This window comes from Quercus suber, unplaced genomic scaffold (genome assembly GCF_002906115.3).
Source record: "Quercus suber isolate HL8 unplaced genomic scaffold, Cork oak 2.0 scaffold_193, whole genome shotgun sequence".
Taxonomy (NCBI): domain Eukaryota; kingdom Viridiplantae; phylum Streptophyta; class Magnoliopsida; order Fagales; family Fagaceae; genus Quercus; species Quercus suber.
The window spans coordinates 111,532-139,071 of record NW_027069651.1 but is presented as its reverse complement, the minus strand read 5'-3'; the positions used below and the strand labels follow the sequence as shown (position 1 = coordinate 139,071).

The 27,540-nt window shown below is 32.3% G+C and overlaps 4 protein-coding genes across 4 annotated transcripts; 3 read left to right on the top strand and 1 right to left on the bottom strand.

Annotated features, from left to right (window-relative positions):
• Positions 1–207: 207 nt before the first annotated feature.
• On the top strand, positions 208–3,957 carry LOC136069849 (uncharacterized). Its single transcript, XM_065778890.1, has 2 exons — positions 208–726; positions 2,029–3,957. The coding sequence occupies exons 1-2, from the start codon at positions 627–629 to the stop codon at positions 3,282–3,284; spliced, it is 1,356 nt and encodes a 451-aa protein (XP_065634962.1). The 5' UTR covers positions 208–626; the 3' UTR covers positions 3,285–3,957.
• An 899-nt stretch (positions 3,958–4,856) lies between these two features.
• Positions 4,857–6,296, bottom strand: LOC111995579 (serine acetyltransferase 1, chloroplastic). The gene has a single exon (XM_024027483.2). It carries the CDS (start codon positions 6,095–6,097, stop codon positions 5,150–5,152), a length of 948 nt encoding a protein of 315 aa, XP_023883251.1. The 5' UTR covers positions 6,098–6,296; the 3' UTR covers positions 4,857–5,149.
• Positions 6,297–17,804: 11,508 nt separating this feature from the next.
• On the top strand, positions 17,805–21,749 carry LOC112024419 (protein DETOXIFICATION 16-like). Its single transcript, XM_024057054.2, has 6 exons — positions 17,805–17,842; positions 18,704–18,760; positions 19,919–20,157; positions 21,125–21,243; positions 21,356–21,442; positions 21,554–21,749. The coding sequence occupies exons 1-6, from the start codon at positions 17,805–17,807 to the stop codon at positions 21,641–21,643; spliced, it is 630 nt and encodes a 209-aa protein (XP_023912822.2). The 3' UTR covers positions 21,644–21,749.
• A 4,724-nt stretch (positions 21,750–26,473) lies between these two features.
• On the top strand, positions 26,474–27,241 carry LOC112024429 (uncharacterized). Its single transcript, XM_024057063.2, has one exon. The coding sequence runs from the start codon at positions 26,474–26,476 to the stop codon at positions 27,239–27,241; it is 768 nt and encodes a 255-aa protein (XP_023912831.2).
• Positions 27,242–27,540: the final 299 nt, after the last annotated feature.

Genomic DNA, 27,540 nt, shown 5'->3' with positions numbered 1-27,540 from the left:
GGATCAAGTGATGACATCTGGGCCTACGGTCTCATGGGCTTGGGCTGGGATCTTGGGCAGGAAGAAGAGTGGGTTTATAGGCTGCATTGTTGCGTTAGAACTTTAGGCCCAAATGGGCTTGGGCTTCACGGGACCGTACAGTAATTATTTATTAAAAAAAAATGAATGAAAGAAGGACTAAAAAAAAAAAAAAAAAAGTAGAGCCAATGACTAAATCTTAGAGGTTATTTTTTTAAGAATATTTTTTTCTGAAGAAACTAAAAGGTTTCTGCAACACAAACTCTCCCTCTCCCTCCCGGGTTTAAAGGACTGGGTTGCGTTTATATCGTTTCAGTGTGTTATCACTCACCACTCACCAGCCATAAGATTACAATATAAAACACACACACATACACACACACACACACACACACACACTTCACCATAGTTATCTCCTTTACTTCCATTCTTTTATATTACTAATTCCATATTATGTCAAATAACACCTTGAATATCTTTCTTTTACTTTCTACTTCTCTGTGTTTCTCTTTCTCTTGCTTTCTTGAGTGAAAACAAGAGTATCAGAGAAGCTTGAGCAGAGTTTTTATGTCCCCCCAATCTTTTGGGTTTTGGTGTATGTGGATGCAATGGGTAATTGGAGAAATCATCCATTACGTAGATTTTACCATAAAAAACTGCCTCCAAGGCCTCCCCAGAGAGAATACGACTTTGAAAATTTTTCCCTAGGTAACTCTGTTTTTATTTTTTTAATATTTTTTTTTAAATTTGAATATTTTTGGTTCTTTGTTGAATTGGGTGTTTTTATAATTTTGTAGAATTTTTGGCATTGTTGTTTTTCTTGATGGGTATTATATGAAATCTCTGTTACTGTGCTATGTTTTCTAAAACTGACTTCTTGGAATTTTTTATTGCTGTCTGTTTGATAACTGAGAAAATTCTTGGAAAGTAAAGAAACTGAATTAGTAAATTTTATATCTTTGGGGAGGCCAGGGATGGTAGGTTTACTGTAACATTGGATTTGAGTGATCCAAGCAGTAAACAAAGGAGAGAGAGAGAGAGAGAGAGCGTCATAAAGTCTAATCTTATCTCAAATTTACATATTTACATGCTTTAATTCACACTCAGTGGGTTTTGAACCCATGACCTCACAATCCATTTGAGTTAATGCTCATTGGCAACCTGGTATTGTTTTCTTTTATAAGCAAAGATCAATTTATTGATAGGATCATTGGAGAAGATTACTCTAATACACTGGAAGCATACTAGAGAAACTCCTAAAAAATTGCAATATGGATTTTAAAAGATCAACAAATTCTACAAAAGAGGGGGACTCTGTGCTGGCTAATATTTCAATCCAATCATACATCAATCTCAGGAATAAAGACTTGAGTGAAATCATTGAAAGTTTTACCATTAAAATGTTTTATTTTTTTAATATATGAAGGAAATTTATGATCTTGAAAACATTTGTGACCTAGGAAATGAATACAGGTCTGCTTGCGTTAGTTTGGAAGCTAACTCATTTACATTTATGCATTGTATTTCAAAACGAATGAGGTTTTATGTGTTGGAATAGTTTGGAGATTATTGTTTTATTGGTTTAAATAGTCCTTACCCTAATCTATAACCCAAAGAGTTTCAAACTTGAGTTTTATAATCAAAGCCTCTTACATCCTGCCTTGTATCTCAGTCTAGTACATTATTGATGTTAGAAATTTTGATGGGAATTCTTGAAATACTTATACATAGAAAGGAATTCTCTGAAGGTTTCTACCATATGTTATGTGATTCTCATAATATTATGCTTGTTTTGAATGTGGTACACTGGCTTCAATGCTATATGTCTTTTCCTGAGAGTAAATTTCTTTTACTGGTGAAGAAATTTGTAATTCATGGGTGTCTTTTTCTCCTTTTGTCATGTATGTTCTCTGTTTCGTTTTGTTTAGATGGAGAGTTCTTATCAGCACAAATCATGGATCTGAGTGGGCTCATTAAATTGATTTTTTTTCCCTTTTCTATCTCTTATAGGGGGGAAAGATGGTGTGCCTTTATGGGAAAAGAAATTTTGCACTTCAGTTGGAAGAATACCATGGGGGAAGATAGTAGATAATAAGAAGTATATACACTTACAAGATAATGTGCTCAGTTGGGATGATTCCGCTGGTAAAGTGGCATTTCAAAATGCAAAGAAGCGTTTTTGGGCAGAGATCAATGGCCTCCTCTGTGATATCTCTCTGCCTGATCCAGATATGTATATTGATGAAATAGATTGGAATACTAACATTGATCCTGAACTGATTAAGGAATTGGATGAAGAGTTGCATAATATGCAACAAGAAAATAATAACAATCCTCGTGAATTTTCCAATGTGGTGGATCTTGGAGCTCTGAAAAAAGTAGGGGAGTGGAACCCATGGGAATCTTGGGGAAATGGTGGGGATAAGGCATGGGATGATTTTGGGAATAAAGGTAGGGGATGGAACCAGCAGGAGCCAAAGAATTGGAATAATGGTCAAAATACTTGGGAAAGCCGAATTGAACAGAATAATGGCTCTTTAATAGATAGAGGGTGGGGAGATTGTGTGGAAAATGGATGGGGTAGGAATGAGTGGGATAATGATGACAACCCTTGGCCAGTGAAGAATAAAGGATGGGGTGATTTTGAGAATAAAGATTGGGGCTGGAACCAGAGGGAGCCAAAGCATTTGAATAATGATGACAATACTACGGAAAGCAGATTTAGACAGAATAAAGGAGCTTTTAAAGATAGAGGATGGAGAGATTGCTGGGGAAATGGATGGGGTAGGAATCAGGGGGATAATGGTGACAATCTTTTGCCAGTGAAAAATAAAGGATGGGGTGAATTTGAGAATAAAGATTGGGGCTGGAACCAAAAGGAGCCAAAAAATTTAAATAATGGTGACAATCCTTGGGAAAGCAGATTTAGACAGAATAATAGAACTTTAGAAGATAGAGGATGGAGAGATTGTGGGGGAAGTGGATTTAGTAGGAAACAGTGGGGCAAAAATAATAATGAGTTAAAGCATCGGGAATTTACAAGAACTGATAGGGGAACATGGAATGAGGGTAGCCAGACAAGGGGAGGTGGTGAAGCTAGGGGAACCTGGAATGAGGGTAGCAGGAAGAGGAGAAGTGTTGGAGGTAAGGGAACCTGGAATGAGGGTGGCTGTAAAAGGGGAGGATCTCATCTGTATACAATGGATACCAAAAGCTCTAGGCCAAGACAATGGTTACCAAACAGGTCGTTTTTGGAGGAGAGGTGAGAGAGGGCCTTCTTCTTTTTGCTAGTAGATTTTTCATTTCGAATTTTTTGGTAATGCTTATAATTTTTTATTTTTCGGCTTTATTTTTATTAATATTCATTCATTTGGATATCAAGAGAAGGGAAATAAATTTCTGTGAACTCTTGAAACTTAGGTTACAATTTTACAAAATTGAAGTGTGATAAAATTACTCTTTAAAGGAATAATTCATGTGTTATTTCATTTTGCTAGTAAAGTTTCATTTGAATATTAGAAAACCTTGTCCATGGAATTGGGACAAGCTGGTCTTGTGGATGTCATCAAGCTATGATATGATTGATATCCTGTGTTGTTTTGTTCCTTATATAGCAAGGGCTAGCTATGATATGATTGATATCCTGTGTTGTTTTGTTCCTTATATAGCAAGGGCTAGCTATGATATGATTGATATCCTGTGTTGTTTTGTTCCTTATATAGCAAGGGCTAGTGATGTTCTTCTGGAATGCTATCTATTGAACACCTGAAGGGATAAAATATAACACAATCCCGGAGTTGTACAAGAGTGAGGGGATTTTGTATCTGTATTTTTCTTCGGAAGAGAAATTTATGCAGTTATTTTGGACCTCTTTCTGTAAGGTCTTTTACACGATCAGTGTAACTTGTGTTTCTTTTACTTCCCTGTATGAGAGTTTTATTGAGTTGTCACATTTATTCTTGGTGAGAGCTTTTTATATCCACACACACACACACACACACACACATATGTATAGAAATTGAGGCTTTATGGCTGTTGCACCATGTTTTTCAAATTGTATTAGGTGATTGGAAGCTACCCCATCTTTTTTTTTTCAGTTCAGGCAGTGGTGAGAGTTGTGTTGGTTCTGTGTGAGACTTGAGAGGTACAATTCAATATTCATTATCATTAATGCAATTAATGAATGTTATCAGTAGTGTTTATGACCAGCCTTCATTGACAATATCACATAATTGTAGTGCATAACTAGTTGTTTTCCCAGCCATCTAATTGTTTGAATTTTTAAACTCAACCCATCCTGTGACATAGGAACTGATTGAGCGGGGCAAAGTATACCATGTGTTATATATAGTATATACCCTGACAACTAAACCAAAGAGAAAAGGAAATGATCAGGGCAGGGTAATATTGGAGCTCTCTCACAAAGATGCTCTTGAAAATAACTCCCAAAGACGAATCTGGAGAAAATAATATATAGTATATACCATTAAATTAAAAGAATAATCTTTGATATGGGATCGGGTTGTCATAATCATTGCATTAATAATATATACAAAGAAGAATATGAAAGAGAAATTTCCTAGGAAACTATTGATAAATTGTCACTTAGATTAAAAGGATAATTGATGAGAAGTTAGAAATTTTGATCATTGAATTAATAATTAAATAGTGAATTGAATAAGAACAGTCCTGTAGGTATTGGAGTGGTCAACGGCACAAGGAATCACATCAAGAACTTTGATAGTGGATACCTGAGTCATACCCTGAATACTTTGAAATCTATCATTATATCTTTGTGTCGAATCAGTCAAATGAAGGATTATAAAAAGTGGCTAATGCAAGTCATTTTTCTATACAAAACTTTTATTTTATTTTCATGTTTTCTCGTTTACTTTTTGGTAAGTTGACATTGTCACAATGATTTAAGATGAAAGAGGCTTCATCTACATTATCAACTCAATCCCTAAATACAAACCACCACATGTTCAAACAGAGTGCATGAAGATATTTTACATTACAAAGAAAGTTAAAGAGGCTCTCAACAATAATCTATCAAAAACTCAGATCCTCCCAAAATATAAGCTTAACATCTTATTGTTGGAGATCAACTGATGATCCTCCAACAATTGTCTCATATGACAAGTTTCTCTTTCCCTTCAACCAATCTAGCTGGGTTTCCAACAGCTGTAGTCTTAGGAGGCACCTCCTTTAGAACCACTGACCCTGCACCAATTTTAGCCCCTTCTCCAATTCTTATGCTACCCAAAACCTTAGTTCCTGCACCTATTAAAACCCCATCACCTATCTTAGGATGCCTATCCCCAGAAACTTTTCCTGTACCACCTAATGTCACATTATGTAGAATTGTAACATTGTCACCTATGACTGTTGTCTCTCCAATCACAATTCCGGTGGCATGATCAAGTAATATCCCCCGTCCGATTTTCGCTCCAGGATGGATGTCTACTGCAAAAACCTCGGATATTCTACTCTGAATTAGAAGTGCCATGACAGCCCTACCTTGTGACCACAATTTATGTGCCACCCTATGAGCTTGGCATGCAAGGAAACCTTTGAAATTCAACAAGCAATGAACATAACTGATGCAAGCTGGGTCTCGTTCTCTTACAGCTTTGAGATCATCTCTGATGGCTCTCCTGACCTCATGATCTTCATGAAAAACGCTTAAGAAAACTTCCATGAGTGCATCACTAGCAATATGTGCGTTGCTTAACTTCATGGCTAGGTGACTCGCTAATGCACTCTCTACTGAAACATGCGACAATATTGATGAGTAGTAGTACTTGAACAAGATAGGCTCTTGTTCTAAATCATGTAAAGCTTCCTCTTGAATTTTCAACCACAACCCATCTTCATCCTCATCGTGCAGAGTGGTTTTTGATGAATTTGAGACTTTCTTCCCACCCCAGTTGCTGGTTTTACCAGAAACCAGATTTGACAAATTGAGTCTGCAAAGTTGGGTCCTGCAACGAGTACCAATTTGGCACTTGCTGGAGTCCAAAGTAAATGGATCAGTACTAGAAGTTTCACTTCTTGAATTAGCAATACAAGCTGCCATTGTTTTGGGGAGCTAGCTCTTGGTGGCTTTCTTGAATATGTAAGCTAGAATTTTGATGAAACGAGCAGACACAGAAAATATAGAAGAAAAAGGAGGATTGGTTATGAAGAGAGAAATGAGAGTGCTCGTGGTGGAATTGGGAGACAAGAGTTGGGCTATATATTAGTTGAGGAGGCCAACTATAATATGCCCAGTACCAGAAATTTCTTGGCAGTAACACATGGTTTATTGAATGTAAAAGGTTAATGATTCAGCAACAAAAAACCAAAGAAAAGAAAAGAACGTTAAAGGTTCATGAACAAATTACAAGCGCCACAATAGCTGACGTTTGTGATGACGAACTCTTTTCATAATTGTAGTCTTCTATTTATTTTGGTCAAATGTTCAAACATCATGATGATGAGACATACTTGGAGAACAAAAAAGGATATAAAAGAATATACCAACTTATTTTATTTTATTTTAATGGAAAATGTTAATAAGTACTTACTCATACTTGTTAAGGTGTAAAAAAGACAAAAAAAAAAAAAAAAAAACCGAGCAATACTAATAAAGCTAAAAAAAAAAAAAGATAAACTTGTAATAAAGACAAAAAAAATTGTCAGAAAAATTTCAAAAAAATTGTTATTAATGGGTACCTTGTGGTGCCAATTAACTCAATCCTATTTTAATTAAGCCGGATGAGTATATTACCTTTTTAACCCTTCTATTTTTGTGATCATTGTCAACTTAGACACGAGTTTATCAAAATATTTGATATATTGTTGATATTTTTTATGGGTTCACCTATCAAAATATATAAAATTTGAGTTTAATCAATAAAATTGTGTTTAGGTTAGTCTAGTTCAGAAGCTACTCAAAGACAATGATGTTATAATATGCTTATGAGTTAATGGTCTTTTGCTTAGATCCTTTATACTTATAATAAATTTTTTCTAAAACTTATTTAAGTAAAAAGTAGAAATCCTAAACTTTAAAATAAACCAATTTTGACCTCTTTTGGTTTTGAAAAGAGTAAGATCTAGTCATTTGAAAGTGGCACGACTTTGTTCTCTCTAAGAGTTTGCTCAGCCCTCACTAAACCAAAACTGTGATAATTTTTCCTTTATTATTTTTTGATCAAGCCCAAACCTAAACCTACATATAAGAGCATTCCCTATTCAAAATGCAAAAAAAAAAATATATATATATATATATATATATTTTTTTTTGCATAACTAAAAAGTCATTTTATTTATCTTACACAACTACTTTATCAACGCACGATACATCTCAATCTTTATTTTACATTTCATCACATTAAAATAATATATTTTCTACCCACAACAACAATAGCAAATGTAAAGGAGGAGGGAGAATGTCAAAGTAGAGAGAGAGGGAGAGAGAGAAAGATGAAAAAAAGAAGAAGAGAAGAAGTTATAACATTTGCAAGATGCTATAGTGTTGTGCAAATATACATAACAATGTAGCATGTTGTAAATCAGAAATGCAAAATGCAATTCAGGATGAAAGTTGTTTTTTATGCATTTTTGTGAATATTATTATCTATTTTGCATTGTTTTGGGTTTTGCATAAGGAAGTCAATACCATACCGGAGGCTGTACCGGTTTGGCTACCGATACGATATATTTCGGGTATCGGTCAATACCGGTGTACCGTTTCGGGTTTACCACTATTTTATATATTTAATATATATATACACACACACACACACACACACACACACACACACAAAATCTCTATTCTGGAGCATATATTTATATTTATATGTTTAATAGCTAAAGTTCACATAATAATAATTTATTATGAGCACTTAAACTTAAATTTATAAGCATATAATATTTCACTTATTGTTTATCTCTAGCTCACATATTAGCCTATTAATTAATAAAAATATAAAACTAGTGAGTGACAATAGTTGAAAATTTGAAATAAAAGATGTCATTGAAAGATGTCATTAAAAGATGCCATTGAAATTCTAGCTAGTAAGCCTGAGCCCGTAGACAAGACATAAACCAATAAAATAAAACTTAAAATTCTAGCTAGTTGGTCCTTTGATTTGCTACCAGTGCCTGATACTCATCAACTCAAATGTTAATGTCTACACGTGTGGTGTCAGTACACACAAAATAAGACTACAAGAACCACACAAAACAAAAGGACCAAGGGGGTGCAGTTGTAGTCTAAACAACAGATAAGAAGAAGAGAAAAAAGAAAAAGAAAAAAAGAAGGGAAGTGAACAGATGAAGGGAAAACCAGCTAAATGTTAACGATGACTAACAAAGTGGTGCTGAGCCTAAAGGCGATGTGATCCATTTGGTACTTTTATGTTTTGTTTTGTGTTTTGTGTTTTGTGTTTTTTTTTTTTTTAAAGAAGCTTTTTGTATTGGCCGGTTTTATTTTCTGCAGGAAATGTCAGATATTCGCCGGTACAGCTGATACGCGACCGGTATTTTTTCCGATACAAAACAGGGGGGTATTTGTACCGATTTATTGGCCGATACGGTATATAACGAAATTGACTTCCTTGGTTTTTTGGTTTTGCATGAACCAATAGGAATGCTCTTAGAGCATTAGCATTAGTATCAATGCACTTTTAGTCAAATTTATCCTAAAAACTCTATTTTATTACTTTAGTTAATCTACTATTCATATACCACCGCATTGGCCGCAATGTTCTATATCCATCTCATTTAGATATTATTTTTCATCTTTCCAAAAATCAAACCAAACAACTAGCCCTTCTTAAATAAATAAAATAAAATAAACCAAAAATTTATCAAGTATTAGCCCATAAATCTCCGATTTTCCACCACATGAACCAACGCAAATCACAACTTTGATCAATGAGAGAGATGAATAAAAAAAAAAAAAAGAAGTTATAACATTTGCAAGATGCTACAGTGTTATGCAAATATACATAACATTGTAGCATGTTGTAAATCAGAAATGCAAAATGCAATTCAAGATGAAAGTTATTTTTTATGCATTTTTGTGAATTTCATTAAAAAAAAAAAATTTCACAACTCTGATCAACTAAATTACAACCTAGATTAAAGTAACTCAAGTTTTACCACCTTCACAAGTCAAATCAAAGCTCCACCACTGGACCACCGGCACCCTAAATAACTTAACAATTGCTGATCTACGTGGATCGGTTCTTGAGAGAGAGAGAGTGAATGAATAGTCTTTAAAAAAAAAACAATAATGATGAACAATACCCTTAATAGAGGTACTATTCATATGTTACTACTATGCAATGGATTGTTGAGCATTTGAGCTTGATGTGGGGTGGTTTTTGGTTGATTTGCTAAATATAGCATATGGTGAGCCAAATGTGAGATGTGAACATGGACTACTATATTACTTCAAAAAAGAAAAGAAAACCTAAACTCACCATAAATTATGAATGGTAGGGTAAGGTTATCAATCCCAATAAAGGTATAGGCACAACATTTTTACAACAATTTCACAATAAAACCTAAGTGGCAAGCTATGAATGGTAAGTAAAAAAGCGATGTCACTGGTGAGTCTGTATGAAAACTAATAACAGCTTGTCACCTATGCTTTATCGTCAAAATGTTACGCCCATAGCATTATATTTTCAAATCCTATCAAAAACAATGAATGCATGGTACTAAAAGATGGGTTTTTGACTAAGATAAAAAGTGGTAGGAAAACAAAAAAAGATAGTAAGGTTTGAAATTGATTTCTTTTTAGTCTTTGTTGTGTGTGTGTGTGTGAGAGAGAGAGAGAGAGAGATTTGAGATTGCAAGTACATTTTGAAACTTGAATACAAATTCTATGTACCACTTTTTGTGTTCCACCAATTACAATTAGCTATGTGTTTGATTTTTTTTTTTTTCATTTTAAACTTTGATTATTTTATAAGGAAAGTCAATCAAATACATGACAAATTGTGATTGGTGGTACATAAAGTAGAATATAGAAAGTAGTATAGAGGATTTGCATTCTTAAAACTTCAATGTAAAACGATGGAAGCATTTGTCTATAGCCTATCAAACGAAGTTTATATTTAAATTTTTTTTTTAATTTCTTGGACAATATTTGAGGCCTTGACTCCTGCACATTAAAAGATACCCATTAATTAAAATTTAGGAGCCTTATTTCATTTGTGGGCCTTAGATAGCTACCTTACGCACCCAAGGCATTGGCCAACCCTCTATATTAGTGTCTCATTTAACCCTACTTCAACTTGAAAGTTGAAACAATGGCAGCACCTTCTTTGAATAGGTCCCGAAGGCAATTCAGGCTTCCTCAACTTCTTTGATAAGTGCACAAATCATACCAAATGATGATACGGGTTCGGAGGCCATTGAAGCATCAACAACTTCAATAATGATGACACCAATTTCCTATAATAAAAGTTGGGCTTAGACGCCATAGTTGTGCCACGTGGCTTCACCAAATTGCAGAAATTTTATTAAATTTTTAGATTTTTTAAGAACTAAAAAAAAATAGTATACTACCAAAACTCTAATTTATTCTTATCATAAAATAAAATTAGATTAATATTATTTTTTATTTGTTAGGATATATTTCTTAAATTAAGGGATAATATTTAACATACAAAAATTTAATTTAGATAATATTTATCATCTAATTAACATTATTTTTTTTTTTAGGATATATTTCTTAGATTAGTTTATCATCTAAATTTTCAAAATTTTAATATTATTAAATTAATATTATTTTAACATAATATCAAGCTACAAAACTTGATTATTAAGGGATAAGCACAATCCAAATTCTTCAAGAGGTGATTAATATAAATCTATCCCAAGAAACAGTATATATTTTCAATAATTTGATAATCTTTATCTATCCCAAAAAACAGTATATAACTCCATTAATTTGATAATTTCTATGTTGATGACATTTAATATATATATATATATATTTATATCAAATTCCTTATAGCTATCAACCACGTTCTCTTTCTCTCTTTTTTTAAAATTTTTTTTTTAAAATTTTTAATTTTCTATATGTTACGTTATGTTGAATCAACTCTTTTTTTCTTTTTTTTTTTCATTCTATTCATATGACCTTTTTTTAATTCCAATTTTTATGGGATAAAAACAAACACATTGATTAGATATCTTTAATTTCAATAAGATTTAAATGAATTATATTTCAAATGGAACTCTACCAATATATATAACCCTATATATCCTTTTTGGAGTGAAGCTTATTTCAATATGTGAATGCCTAAATCCCATGACAATGCAGGTATGCATTCTTTCTTCTTTTATTATTATTATTTTCATTTTGTTTATTTTCTTTAGTGTTATTATTGGTTTTTTTTGTCTTCATGTGATTTTAATTGATGAATTCAAAACATTTGAAAACATAGTCAAGTTTCTAAAAGCTTCTTCTTTGTTTTTATATATATTTTTTTATTATTGATTAGGTTTTGTGTATTGGTTGCCTTTTGTTTAAACTAATTTTCTTAGCTTTGATCTAATTTATATGCTTAGGGTTAGGGTCTTAGAATTAATAGATTAATTTTAACAATTTTCTTATTTGATTTTTATGTTACATCAAATTATCAAGATGTTCTACACGTGTATTCTTGAATTATCAACTTAATTTTAATTTATAATATTATCAAGATTATGTTAATTTTAGATTTATGAATTTTTTAGTACATTTTTTAAAATAATTATCAATTTAAAATTCAATTTGGAATTATCAATTTAATTTAGTTTTAGGAAGAAAGCTTACCCCTTATTTTAGTGAGATAATTATTTACACTTGATAATTTTTTTCTTTTATCTTTATTGAATCTATTAAAATATATAATTATTTATACATTTATTTTATAAGCTTTTCATAAAACTGTGCAACGCACGAGCCTATAATTAGTCTATATCATATTATATATAATAAAAGTTGGGCTTAGATGTCGTGGTTGCGCCATGTGACTTCACCAAATTACATAAATTTTATTAAATTTTTAGATTTTTAAAGAACTAAAAAGGAATAGTATACTACCAAGACTCTAATTCATTCTTATCATTAAATAAAATAAAATTAACATTATTTTTTTAATTGTTGGGATATATTTCTTAAATTAAGGGATAATATTTATCATCTAATTAACATTATTTTTTTATTTGTTAGGATATATTTCTTAAATTATGGGATAATATTTAACATACAAAAATTTAATTTAGATAATATTTATTGTAAGGTAGGAATTTGTTCCCCCCACATCTAATTGTATCCTACCGCGGTGCCTGGCGCGGTGCGGTTTTGTCCTCGTCCCCGAGTGCAGGCACGAGCAAGCAAGCGCCTAGCTTGGACTTGTACTCGTCGAGTCCCACATCGGTTAGAGAGAGCGCCCCACTACCCTTTATAATGCTTCAGGAGCTTGGGTAGTGTACCACTACTCAAAGTAGTGGTACACTACCCAAGCTCCTGAAGCATTATAAAGGGTAGTGGGGCGCTCTCTCTAACCGATGTGGGACTCGACGAGTACAAGTCCAAGCTAGGCGCTTGCTTGCTCGTGCCTGCACTCGGGGACGAGGACAAAACCGCACCGCGCCAGGCACCGCGGTAGGATACAATTAGATGTGGGGGGAACAAATTCCTACCTTACATTTATCATCTAAATTTTCAAAATTTTATTATTATTACATTAATAATCTTAATTTAATTACAATCTGAATTCTTTTCTCCATCTATTTCTTCTCAATTTTCATCTTCATCTAATCTTTTTTTTTTCATTTAAATTATATTACAACACCTATTAGCTACAATTTTTTAATTGGAAAAAAAAAAAAATAGCAACGAGATATATGATTGAGCTAACATGATTATTTTTCATACCTCCACAAATTAAGTTTGAATCCAATTTCATTTAAATTATATAACTACAAATATTAGTTACAATTTTTTTGGATAAAAAAAGAAAAAGCAATGTGATTTTTTTTCACACCTCCACAAATTAAAGTTTGGCTTAGAAGTCATGGTTGCGCCAAGTGGCTGCACCAAATTACAAACAAATTATAAATAAAAGCAAAAAAAGTAAATTAAATATTTAACGTGATGTATATCACAATATCCTACCTTTTATGTCCTAATGCCATACAATTACTACTAATATTTTTTGAGTTCTTCATAGTTATCGTTAACATGTCCTCTCCCTTTTGATTTATTTGATTAGCAACTGGAGATTTATTTGATTTATGAGTTATGATATCTGGGGTGATTAGAATTTCGGCTTCACATCTGCACTCTCTACAATAATATCCATTCCCTTAATTGATAATTATGTCTCAATCTAAAAATCATGAAAGAGTTTTTTTTTTTCCTTTTTTAAATGATTAATCTACGGATCTCTTCACTTCTCTCTACCTGATAACATGGTTTACATGATAAGAACAAACTCTATATGTTATGCTAGAGATAAGGATAAAGATGACATACTTTCACACACACACATATCTATATATAACAACCATGGAATAGAAAACTTTAAACACAAAATGGTTATCATTTGAAATGCCGACTTCAATTTCCTCTACAGGTAACATGTAGATGAATCTTTTCCATTTCATGTTTTGAGTAAAATAAAAAAGTCGTATTATAGTATATAACTTTTTTTCTTTGAAGATGTATATAAATTATAATGTTATTTAGTTCAGTAAATATGGTAGACTCAGACTCAGATGTGCAAGGCAAATGAGAAGTAGGTAGGTTTTGCAATATCGAAGGAAGTACAAGTTGGGATTAAAAACTGTAATTGAATAAAGTGGTTTTTTTTGTTCTCTTTCTTTATTTATTGAATTTATTCGTTTTATAAATAGGTTAAAATTTCATGTATGGATATATTTACATATTATGCTAGCTGTATCATTTATTTTTATTTCACATATTATTGACATCAATATTGTGGATTTAATTTGTTGCAGTTTTTGTTTGATACTTTCTTATGTATAGTCCAACTTTTCTAAAAGCAAAATTTGCTGCCAATTTAAAATTGGGTACAGGAGAAAAAAAGAAGAAGAATAAATTAGATCCACCGGTTCAATTTATATGTAAGTCTTTCTTTGCTTAACTTTGTTTTTCATATTTTTAATGTTTAGAAATTTGGCTTTTTCTTTTTTCTTAAAAAAATGGATTGTTCTTAATTAATGAATTGAGTTTTTTATTTAATTTTTTTTTGGTTGTTTGTAATTATGTGTTTGTATATATACGTGTGTGTATGTTGTAATTTTTTCTTTTAGTTTTAATTATTTTTTTCTTCTAAAAAAATATTTTAAATATTTCTTAATGCTTATAAATTTCTGTAGTTTATAGATGTGTTGTTTCATTGAGGTTTAAAGCACAATACAACTATAGGCATTACTCAAGTTGTATAATTTAAGGTGTTAGATTATATATATATATATATATATAATTATAGATGGGTTCAAGTTACACCTGGTGTAACTCTTATAAACTTACACATTTTTTACACCGTAGATTTCTAAGAGATCTAACGGTTAAAAAAACATCATTAAATACTATTGTTTTCCACCTTATTACCTAATTAATACTAGCATTCTCTCTCTCTTTCTCTCTCTCCTTATTTATTGCTTTCCACTATTATCAGTATCTAATGGGCAATCCTTAATTTATCTAACAAAAAAACTATGATTTAAAATATTTAAATAATATTACTCAGTTGTCATCTTACTGTATTGTGCATATATATATATATATATATACACACCTATTGACATCACTAATTAATCCTGTAATGTTGATAACTTAATCCCGCAATATTATATTATGCTACAATAACTTAATTAACTTCTATATATGCAGCTTGTACATGACAAGTAACTCTCTCTAAGACACACGAATGAGAAAACCTTACCCAAATGGTGCTCCTCCCAAGTCACTTGAAAGTTGAAACGGTACTACAACATTAAAAAGAAAAATAAGCTTCAAGTTCAACAAAGCATCCCTAAACAACACAGCTATACCCATTTTGAGCTAACAAACTAGAGATTAGAGAGGGAGAGCATACATTAAGACTCCCCAGAAATTCTAAGAGACCTACCAACAAGTTTTGGCAGCAATATCTTTTGGGTCAGGTTTCTTTTCTGTGAGTAACCGTCCCTGTACGAAACCATGGAAGTCCACAAAGATTAAGACCAAGTATAAAACATTGAAATAGTGAAAAAAATCCATTGATGCTCATTTTCCTTTTTCTTTTCTTTTTTTTTCTTTTTTTCTTTGGTACATGTTCAGACTCTAGGCCTAGAGTGAATACCAAGGAGAAGATGAAGAGAGAATGCAAAAAGCCTTAGTATTTATAGACAAAATAGGTTGGATCATGTACCCTTTTGTGCATTCTAGAATAGCATATATAAGAAATTAAGCCATTTTGTGGTTGCCAAAAGACACTAGTGTAGTGTTTGTGTTAGGGGTTTTAGTACAAAGAGTACGTAATGCTATATTTTGGAGGGTTTAATGCTATTTCAAAAATTTGTAAGGTCAGCAAAAAAGTTAAGATAAAGTTTGTGTGGAAGCTTGGCAGTGACTAGGCAAAAATATGCAAGTCCAAAGAAGTTAAGTTGATTTTTATAAGCCCGTAGATTGTTGAAAAAAGGAGAAAAAAATAAGTATCCTTAGCCTGGACAAAGTATATTGAATAATTATTTACAAACTATAAATAAGTTCCTTTATTTATTTATTTTAAGGAGCAAATTGAAAGTCATTTGACTCTTGTTATGGGTAGTTTTGTGAAATCAATGATTATGGGATTATTTTTCAATTCTTTTTTGTTAGCTTGTGTTGAAGAAAATATTATACAGTGGAAAGCAATAAATAAGGAGGGAGAGAAAGAGAGAGAGAATGCTAATATTAATTAGGTAGTAAGGTGGAAAACAATAGCATTTAATGATGTTTTCTTTAACCGTTAGATCTTTTAGAAATCTACGGTGTAAAAAAGATGTGAGTTTATAAGAGTTACACAAGGTGTAACTTGAACCCATCTCATATAATTATGTTAGATAAAAATTATGAAATGATGTAATAATGATTCATTTGGTTCACATAAAAAAAAAGATTCATTTAGTTTTTTTTTTTTTTTTAAATATAGAACAAATTAATGACTAAAACCATGCAATACACAGGACTTTTACTAAAACTATTTAAGAATGCTAAAATCAATCAATAAAAAAAAAAAACCAAATTACTACACATAAAAAAGAAAAAAAGAAAAAAAAAAAGCAACGTGATATTTGATTGAGTTAACGTGATTATTTTTCACATCTCCACAAATTAAGTTTGAATCCAAGAGAAATTGAGTTGAATTAAAACTCTACTAAGTCTACTCTACTTTACTATTTAAGGATGCTAAAATCAATAAATAAAAAACCAAAATTAAGTGAAGAACTGCAGAAGGAAGGATTTGGCTATTTTAGTGAGAATTATGTTTATTTTTTTGGCAAATGAAATAGCTTTGGTTAAGTTTCCATAGGTTCTTAATTATTAAATTTATGAATTTTTTCGTATAAACATGTTGTGTGATTCCTTGATACTTTTAAGAACAATAATTTATATGCAATTTATATAATCTATATTCAAGTGATTATTAATTTATTATTCCTCAATAAAATTTTACTAAAAGTTTATATTTAAAGCCGTGCAACGCACGGGCATAATACTAATATATATATAAAACCGAAGCCTCTAATCTCTCAACAATTTTCCGCATCATCATTATTTAAATATATATTATAATTAATAATATTTATTTATAAGGAGTAAAATTCTATCTCTCTAACAAATCTAACTTAAACTCAAACTCAAAAGTTAATAATTTATCTCAAAATTTGTGAGGTTAATCATGAACACTATAAAAGTAATACAAATCTCAATATTACCCAAAACTCAGATCATTTAAATATTATCCACACAAAAAAACCAATAGAGAAAAATGGAAGTCGATACCAGATAGCTGCTGTCACCTCCATCTTCTTCATCTTCTTCGCCAAGACTCCTTCTTTCTTTTTTGCTCAAGCTCCTTTCTTTTTGCTTTGTTTCTTTTTCCTTTCATTCTTTTGTCTTCTCAACCTTATTTTGTTTTGTGTGCCTTTGCTTGACCAAGCCTGTGAAGCTTTCAAATTCAAGTTTATATGCCTTTGCCACGTCCATCAAGTGTTAACTTTGTGCTCTTGCATTATTTATTTTATTATTTATATTATTTTATATTTAGTATTGATTGTTTATTTTATTATTTATAGTATTTTATATTATGTTTTGATTGTTTATTTTATTAATAGTGCTATCTCTTTTGACAGTTCTTTTGATAGAAGTGATTTTAAATAGCCGTGTATATGTTTTGTGGTTTACAACGACCACTATTAATGTTTTATAATTTTAATTTACATTTAGCCTTTTGTTTTGTTTTTCTCTTTGTATTAATATGAGGCTTTTTTTTTTTTTTTTTTTTTTTTAAATTGTTAATCTCTCTCTCTCTCTCTCTCTCTCTCTCTCTCTCTCTCTCTCTCTCTATATATATATATATATATTTATTGTTAGAGATATATTAGACATATTAATCTAATGTAATAAGCCCAAGCCCATTCTTGCTTGTACTAATAGTTTAGAGTTTAGTCACTTATATATACTCTTGTTAGGATTCATTGTAACACAGGTTATTGTACTACACTCTTACATAGTAAAGATGTGGCCCTTAAAAATTTTCTCTGTGGACGTAAACTGGTAAGGCTGAACCGCGTAACCCTTGTGTTCTTGGTGTTCCTATTCTATACTTTCCTTTCCGCATCCACTCTAGCATATATAGCAGAATATAACACATCACATTACTAATATATTTAATATGGTATCAGAGCCAAACTTCATTCTTGGCATCAAACAACTACACAACAAAGAAATTTCCCATGTGCACATAGATCAACCCTCAATTTCCCATGAGAAATTTCTCATGTTGTCTAATGATAACATTCAATTGTACCTCCAAGTCAATCATAATTTCAATTTGATTGCTATATTCATTTTGTTCTTTCGTCATTACTCCTTGATTTGGTGAAATCCTCAACATATATATATATATATATATATGAATTAACATGTCATGATATAGCATCATAAATTAGTAAGGAAAATTCGTAGTTTACATTGTACTGTCAATGTAAAATGTAAGATTTATATTGATAGTACAATATAAACCTATAATTACTCAATTAGTAGTTGTGCTAACATGTAACCATGTTAAGGACCACAATTTTTTCTTCTCTCTTTTTACTATTTTCTAAAATTCTAAATTTCCATATTTTTATATATTCTAATTTTATGAGATTAGTATGTGGCCAATTTGTCAAAAACATACAAACAATTGCTAGTTTAATTAAAATATATAAAATAAGGTTAACATTGAGATGTTTAATTAAAGCAATTGCTAGTTTATGTAAGCAATTAAAATCTAACACATAATTTATTTTTTCTGTAATAATTTGATAGTTGAGGGAGAGAAGATTTGAATCTTGGATTTCTCTTTTGGAAAAATTAGGAAATATCAAACAATTAAGTGCTCTTAACTAATAAACCAATTTTTATTTTCAGCCAAAACACATTTGGACTGTTGTGGATGATCCCCTTTGGACTCGGGGCTGCAGTGAGGTACATTTTGCAGACTAAATCATGCATAAGGGCAAGTTATGGGGACTTGATTTAAGTGTATTTGAGAACAACTTATTTGTTGTGTGAAATAAAGTAAAGAACTGACTTATTTTCAAAAAAATAAAAGACGGATTATTTGCCACACACACACACACACAAAAAAACAACAACAACAACAACAACAAATAATAATAATAATATGTGAAATAAAGTTAAGAACTAACTTATTTTCAAAATAAAATAAAAAATAAAAAAAATTATTTGCCCAAAAAAAAAAAATCTGAAAACAAATAATGTCAAACGCACTCTCATAGAGTTTTGTATAGCTGCCTGGCCACTAAGCCACCTGCCTCGTTGGTGAAACATTTCTTTAAGTTCCAATAATACCAACCTCAATTCAACCTAGCAAATACTTTCATCAATTTTTCCATTAGTTTTATACAGATAGAGAGAGCAATGTTCAAGCCCATCTCTTGTCCCACTAAATAACATTTTGAAATTCGACCGCACCAGTGTCCAACTCTTGTCCTCTAACTTTTTTTCTTCTTTTTTTTTGAGTTTGTAACTCTTGTTCTCCAACTTTGGCGGCCCAAGCTTTGGAACGAGATAAAGTTGGGCCTTGGAAAGGGATAGAATCAGACCCTCCTCCTCCTCTAAACTTTTGTTGGTCATAATTCAAGAGAGAGAGAAAAAAATCAATTGAATCGAAAGGCCCCATATAAATAATAATAATAAATAAATAAATAAAACCTAAAGTTACATACGAAATACTTTAAAATCTAGTGAAGACTATATGTGAGAATACAAATGTGGCATAGTTCATCCTAGCCATTTTTTTTCACTAACCAAACCTTAGTATATTCATAGCATTTCAAAAGGGGATTTGATTGCCTCACTTCCTTTATACACTCTCTATACACATCATATCTCATCAAGTTTTAAATATGGAAATTCTTTAAAAATGTGAATAAATAATCTGGATTTCGTGTATATTGTATGTATATATATAGTATACATCAGCAAGTGTGAATTGTGAAAAGCTTGGCTTGACTTTCGAAATTTACAACTTTCCTAATGAGCCTGAGAATGAGCTTATAAAATCATTAAATATAGAACAATGACTTCTACTTGATCTAACTCCATTTGTTTGATCTATAGCATCCGGGTTTCAAATGAATTGGGGGCAGGGAAACCAAAAGCAGCAAGATTAGCCGTAAGGGTTGTCCTAGTCATGGCCATCACCGAGGGAATGTTAGTTGGATTGCTCATGATACTATTACGTAACATCTGGGGCCATGTTTATAGCCATGAACAAGAGGTGGTCAAATACGTAGCGGTCATGATGCCAATTGTTGCTCTTTCAAGCTTCCTAGATGGGATACAGGGTGTACTTTCAGGTTTGTTTTCTTCAAATTCCAATGTTTTAGTTGAGTTTATGTTAAATTTTGATTTATGCTAATTGATATTAAAAAAAAAAAGAAAAAAAAAAAAAAGAAAAAAAAAAAAAAAATTTGATTTATGCTAATTGATATTAAAAAAAAAAAGAAAAAAAAAAAAAAGAAAAAAAAAAAAGAACAAGATTCGAGTGAGTGATCATAGCTCAGTGAAAATTTCACCCTTTGTGGTGTCACATGTTTGTAGTTCTAACACCACCCTCCTCTCTCCTACTATCTACCAATCTCCAAAAAAAATATATATCTAAAAGTATCATATAATTTTATTAAATACTAAAGCATCAAATGGATTCAAGTTATTAACTATTATTCTTTTCTTTTATTTTTTAAATAATTTGATAGTTGTAATAGGAAATATAAAATTTGAACTACGAATATCTCCACAAAAACACTAGGAAGCAGTAGTTAAACTACAAGATTCTTGGTAAATTTCTAGAATTGAACTACAAGACTATTTACAACGATCATTCTTCTTAGTTTCCTAAAAATTTAAAGAACCAAAGTTTCAAATAGTAATTTACAACCACCTTCCCTCAAAAAATTATTACGACTTAATTTGACATAGATTAGCTATTAAAGAAATTTTACTTCCTAATTAAAGATAAAAATAAAATAAATCTTTTTTAGGAGATAAATTCTTTGGAGAAAAACCCTTTTCATTTACTAATTCTAAACGCATTCTAAAGTTAATCAATATGTTATGAGAAACACACACAAAATCTCTGGCAAAAAATTTCATACTTGCTGATATAATAGGTTGTTAGTAATAAAAAAATAAAAATAATGCTAGTGGTTGGCCAAATGAAAACTAATAAAAATTTGTCAACTCAATGGTTATGAAAAATGTTGTGATATTATTTGTATATGTAGCATTGCTCATGTGTTATTATTTCTTATGGTCCACAAACAGGAGTTGCAAGAGGTTGTGGTTGGCAGAAGATAGCTGCATATGTCAATCTTGGATCTTTTTATCTTGTAGGCGCTCCTTGTGCTGTCTTATTTGCTTTTTTCTTCCACCTGAAAGGAAAGGTAAAGTTGCTTCAGTTTCGCTTCTGCTTATGTTGTTTGTTATCTTCGGACGATTGCAAATAATTATTGGCTATTTCACTTAGGCTTTGTAATCGAATATGTTTTTGAACAGGGGCTCTGGCTGGGGCTTATATGTGCATTTATTGTGCAAGTGATACTCTTTCTCATCATTGCCATAAACTCTAATTGGGAAATGGAAGTGAGGCATTCTATATTCCTTTTTATATATTTCGGTCACTCTTTATTTATTTATTTTCCTCTCTCTTCAAACGTTTATTGCAACTCACAATCTTTTTCTCTTGCTTTTTAGGCAGAAAAGGCGGCGGAAAGAGTCCACGACTCCAAGAATCCAAGTGGAGAAGACATCGAGATACCTAAATGTTTAGCCTATTGTGAATAGGTGGTGCATTTTATTATTATGATTGTAATGCTGACAGCACTAGCATTACAAAAACCCCCAATTGCTATTTTACCATCCAACCAGCAAATAATCAGCATTACCCCGATTGCTATTTCTATTTTTTTTAAACAACTGTGAACAGTTGGTTGTGATTAGGTATAGCAATTTTCATCCAAATCTATGAACCCATCTATTACCTACATAATTTGGATAAGTCTTAACCTAACCCATTTGAATATTTGGGTTAAATGGGTAAAAATCCATTAGGTTATTTAATTATATGTGTCTTAATGAATAAACTCATTAATACCCACTAAAACCCATGTAAAATTTAAATAAAGACCAAAAAATGCGAGGGAAATTCAGGGGCTAAAAAAGGAAATCAATGAAATTCAAATTCGGGAAGAGATTATGTAGAAACAGAGGTTGAGGGCGGTATGGCTTGAGTGGGGTGATCAAAATACGAAATTTTTCCACGCCATAGCTAGCCAACGGAAAAGGAAAAATAGAATTGATGGTTTGCAAAATCATTAGGGGGAATGGATAGAGAGGAGTTGATGTGGGCTCAGAAAGCTAGACCAAACTGGTTTCTACATGGGGATAGGAACACAAGATATTTTCAGACGGTGGTTAGGCAAAGAAGGTCAAAGAATAGAATAATTCAAATTAAGGATGATGAGGGGAATTTAACTAACAATACTGAGGAGATTGAAAATATTTTCCTGGCATCCTTCGAAAGAAGCTTTAGGGGAAACAACACTCTATTTGTGGAAAATATCATTCAAGAGCTCCATGGGCTTCCTATCCCTACTCTTACTAAAAATCAGCTTCAGCTTCTAAATATAGGCATATCAAACCTTGAGATTGAAGAGGCAGTTTTCCAAATGAGTCCTTACAAAGCTCCAGGACCTGATGGCATCCCTGTCTTCTTTTTCCAAAATTTTTGGGGGATTGTCAAGACTGATGTGTGCAATGTTGTCCAAGATTTTTTTCACTCCGGCTCCCTCCTTAAGATCCTTAATCAAACCTTCATACCTCTCATTCCAAAAATTCCTAACCCGGAAGAGGTTTCTCATTTTAGGCCAATCAGTTTGTGCAATGTGTTCTATAAAATTATTTCAATGGTCCTTGTTAATAGACTGAAGCCTATTATGGATAGCATTATCACTCCTTACCAAAATGCTTTCATTAAAAGTAGGAATATTTTTGATAATATCCTTTTGGCCCATGAAATTATTGATGTGATTAGGAAGAAGAGGGGGAGGAGAGATAGGTTTGGAGTTTTGAAAATTGACATGTCCAAAGCCTATGATAGAGTCAATTGGAATTTTTTGAAGGCGGTCCTCACCGTTATGAACTTTGATTCCAAATGGATTAATTGGATTATGGAGTGTGTATCTTCAGTAGAGTATACCTTATTGTTAAACGGAAGTATGTCAAGGTCCTTTAAGCCATCACAAGGTTTAAGACAAGGAGACCATCTATCTCCTTATCTTTTCCTTTTATGTGCCAATATTCTTTCCTTTTCTTTAACTCAAGCTAAGGATCTTAGGAAAATCAAAGGAATCAAAGTTGGTAGGAGTGGTCTCCTATTCTCCCATTTACTTTTTACTGATGATTCTTTGTTGTTTTTTAGAAGGGATAACAATTCTGTTAAAAATCTTCAGCGCATTTTGAAATGGTATTGTTCCATTTCAGGTCAATCCATCAACTTGGAAAAATCAGATGTGTTTTGCTCACCAAACATGCCTATGAAGGAGCAAATATGCCTTGCTAGAACTCTTCAAGTCAATCTGGTTCAACATCCCAGCAAGTACCTGGGTGTTCAATTCAAGTTGAGAGGTAATAGAATTACTGATTTTCAATTTCTCATTGATAAACTTAAAGCAAAACTTCAAGGATGGAAGATAAAACTCCTTTCTCAAGCTGGTAGTGAAGGAAATAAGTATGTACGCAGCGGAAAAATAACGGATCTACATCGTTCGAAATTGATAACATGTGTTAAGTAAATTTCAGAATTTGAGAACAAGAGAGCGTACCTTGAAGCAGTGAATTTCAAAACCAAATATTGAAGCACTTAGGAATACTTTTAATCTTCACTCCAATTCCACTAACGCCCAAGAAGTGTGGACTCTCAATTGGTTACAAAGGGATGATCAAAAGAGTGACTTACACTCTCATACACACCACTTTTCAATGATGTTTTTTCTCACACATAAAATTCTGTATATTTTTCCCTTTGTATCTAACCAATTATCTAATTGGGCTGGCCTTTTGGGCCTTTCCAATTGGGCTTAAGTGTGTGACTTGGAGTGGGACCAAAAGAGACCAATAAGACACTAGCTCCAATGGGCTTTAGGCTTTTCTGTCAACTTTTGACAAGTCCAAAGTTACCATTAACTATATTTAATACCACTATATAAATATAGTTGCACTCTAGGCCTTATCTATAAATTATATCCCAAGACTTTATTATACATGCAACCTTTTCATAAAATATTCGTAGTAATACAAAGTCATTAATGTAGACTGCCACTTTGTAAATTACTACATCTTAACCCTTAAGTACCCGGTTTAATCTTTTAATGTTATTCATTATATATTTATGAAATCCAATTCCATAAATATATACTTTAGTCTTACTAAAGTGGTTAGGCCTAATTCTCTGAATAACAAACTCATTAAACTTATCTCAAGGGAATACTCTATATCTCCGTTAAGAGACTATGAATTCCATCTTGAGAATACATGTTCCATCAACACTAAATGTGGCTGCCTAACATACTGAGGTTTTGACCATTACTATAGATCTCACTCCTGATATATCAAAACAACCTACACCTCATGATCAGGTCCATTATTCTCTCAGGATTAAGAGTTCATGCAAATACAAGTCGTGAGATTTATTATTCAAATGACTGTTATTAAGAAAATAATAAATTTCACAGTGGTCCAGTTCAATATGTCTTAACTCTTAAAACATATAAACACATCAACCAGAAGTCTCCACTTCCATGATCAAGACAAATCATCATGGTTGATATGTTATAGTCTTCGCAGATGAAATGCCTAATTTCATCACCGATTACGAACTATAATTCTAAGTTTACAAAGAACTTATGATTTATATCTTTTGTGACTTTTCACATAAATCACATACTATGTATCTCATGGACTAAATGATAATGTCCTAATATTCATGTTACCATTATTTCAAATAATAATAAAACAAATTCATTAAACACAATATTAAGTCATACATAATGTCATACACAATGTCAAACTTAATATCTTACATAGCATCATACAATAGGATTTAAGGGCACTAATCCTAACAGGTAGAACAACATTAATAGCCTCTGTCCTGCAATCCCTTCCTTTATATTTGTTTTCATGCTTTAAAGTTCCTGACCATGTTTGCAACAAAATGGATTCTATTGTCCATGCATTCTGGTGGGGTCATGAACATGGGGAGAAGAAGCTTCATTCACTTAATTGGGATAGGATCAGTTAACCTATGGGAAGAGGTGGGTTGGGTATTAAGAAATTCAAGTACATGAATCAAGCTATGTTGAATAAACAATACTGGAGAATTTGTCATAATCCCCAATCCCTACTAGCTAGAACCTTTAAGGCCAGGTATTTTCCTACCTGCTCTATTCATGACTATAGGTCTAAGCCTCATCACTCTTGGGTTTGGAGAAATATCATGAAACAAGAAAACCAAATTCTAAGAGAAGGAAAGTGGAGAGTTGGAGATGGGTACAATATTCCTCTCAATCATAGGTACTGGTTTCCTCATTCCTTTAAATTTATCACAGCATCATCTACCTACGGGTACTGTGGGGGATTTGATTGACCACAATACTAGAAGTTGGAAAGTGGACTTGGTTAGAAGGCTGTATCCATTTTCCCAAGCCTTGAAAATTTTTCAAATTCCAATTTCTAAGACTAATTCTATGCAGGATAAGCTTCTATGGAGGTTCTCTAAGAATGGGGAATACCAAGTAAAGAAAGCTTATGAGCTTTTAACTAGAGCTGATGCAAGTCACCCTCGATATTTTCAAGCTAATATGGGATGGTGGAGAACCTTGTGGAAGATCAAAGTGCCTCTGAAAATTAGTACTTTCATCTGGAAACTACTCCACAACTGTCTTCCTACTTTTCTTCATCTTCATGCCAGAGGTATATCTTCTACAAAATTATGTCCATTATGCAATGAGGAGGAAAAGAGTCATACTCACCTTTTTCTTCATTGCCCTTTTGCAAGAACTTGTTGGCACGAGTCTACTTTGACTTTACACACAACTGAATTCATCAATTTATCTGTGCAGCAATGGTTGAAGCTTTTACTTTCAAGAGATATCCAGATTGGTTCAGATACTATGAATTTTTTGCAGGATGTTTTTGTCACTCTTTGGACAATTTGGACCTAGAGGAACAGAGTGGTTCATCAAGGACTGATCCCAAATCCAGTGGAAGTTATTTTAACAGCTCAAAACTTCTCTTGTAGGTACAGGGATTCTCTTTCAAGATGCAGCACCTCAATAGACACAGGAAACTTTTGCAAACTTTCAAGAGGAAAGCAGCACCGGATTGGCTTGATAATATTAGGCTAGCTGATCTGAGTATTTTTTTCTAATACTAGTTTTCATTGTGATATGCTTTGTGTTCCCCATATGGTTGTTAAAGAGTCTTGGACTATAGCTAAATTGGCAACCCGTGAGCCAATTCATTTTTGTTGGGTTTCTCCAGTTGCTGTTGGTATGATGTAACTCGTACTGTGTATATAAGTGTTTCTCCCTTGAATGGTATGGAAAAAAAGGGGGAATGGATAATGACCAGGAGGGTATTGAAAATATAATCTTAGAATATTTTGCAAAGATTTTCAAGACAGATAACCCCTCAAATTTTGATGCTAGTCTGTGTGCAATTTCCAAGTGGGTCACCCAGGAAATGAATAAGGAGCTGGTGGCAGAGTTCAAGGCAGAGGAGGTACGGCAAGCTCTACAACATATGCACCCCACAAAAGCCCCAGGCCCTAACGGTATGTCACCAATCTGTTATCAACAATATTGTGATATAGTTGGATTTGATGTGGTTAACTGTGTTTTAGAAGTTTTAAATTCTATTATGTTGCCCTGTACCCTCAATGAAACATTTATATGTCTTATCCCAAAGGTAGCATCACCACAAAAAATTTCAAGGTTCAAACAGATAAGATTATGCAATGTAGTGTATAAAATTATCTCTAAAGTGCTTGCAAATAGGTTGAAAAATATTCTAAAGGAGGTAATTGATGAATCTCAAAGTGCATTTGTACTGAGGAGGTCAATAATAGAGAATGTGCTAGTCGCTTTTGAGACAATGCACTACATTAACCAGAAAAGGAAGGGTAAGGAAGCTCTTATGATTGTGAAGCTTGATATAAGCAAGGCATACGATCGAGTTGAATGGTCCTACTTGGAAGCTATAATGAGGAAAATGGGGTTTCATGAGAAGTGGATTGCTCTAATGATAATGCGCGTCAGTACAGTTTCCTACTTGATCCCTATAAATAAGGAGCCAAAAAGGAAGATAGTTCCTTCGAGGGGCTAACGGCAAGGGAACCCAATCTCCCCATATTTATTCCTATTATGCTCAGAAGGGTTGTCGGCTATGTTGAAGAAGGAAGAGTGTGAAGGACATATTAAAGGAGTGGCAGTAAGTAGAGGAGCTCTGAGGGTCTCACACTTGCTATTTGCTGATGATAGTATTATTTTTTATAGGGCATTAGTAGTGGAGTGTGAAAGGGTATTGAAAGTGTTGGACGATTATGAACGGGATTCAGGTAAGAAAATCAATAAGGAGAAAACTGCCTTATATTTTAGCAAGACCATGAGTAGGGAAGTGCAAGA

What these genes read in the sequence shown, in the direction of transcription:
- LOC112024429 (XM_024057063.2), top strand. Translation starts at nt 26,474, where the DNA reads ATGGATAATGACCAGGAGGGTATTGAAAATATAATCTTAGAATATTTT.
- LOC111995579 (XM_024027483.2), bottom strand. Translation starts at nt 6,097, where the DNA reads ATGGCAGCTTGTATTGCTAATTCAAGAAGTGAAACTTCTAGTACTGAT.
- LOC136069849 (XM_065778890.1), top strand. Translation starts at nt 627, where the DNA reads ATGGGTAATTGGAGAAATCATCCATTACGTAGATTTTACCATAAAAAA. An exon ending in CTTTGAAAATTTTTCCCTAG is followed by an intron (nt 727 to 2,028) that starts GTAACTCTGTTT and finishes TATCTCTTATAG; the next exon opens with GGGGGAAAGATGGTGTGCCT.
- LOC112024419 (XM_024057054.2), top strand. Translation starts at nt 17,805, where the DNA reads ATGTGGCCCTTAAAAATTTTCTCTGTGGACGTAAACTG. An exon ending in TCTTCCACCTGAAAGGAAAG is followed by an intron (nt 21,244 to 21,355) that starts GTAAAGTTGCTT and finishes GTTTTTGAACAG; the next exon opens with GGGCTCTGGCTGGGGCTTAT. An exon ending in ACTCTAATTGGGAAATGGAA is followed by an intron (nt 21,443 to 21,553) that starts GTGAGGCATTCT and finishes CTTGCTTTTTAG; the next exon opens with GCAGAAAAGGCGGCGGAAAG.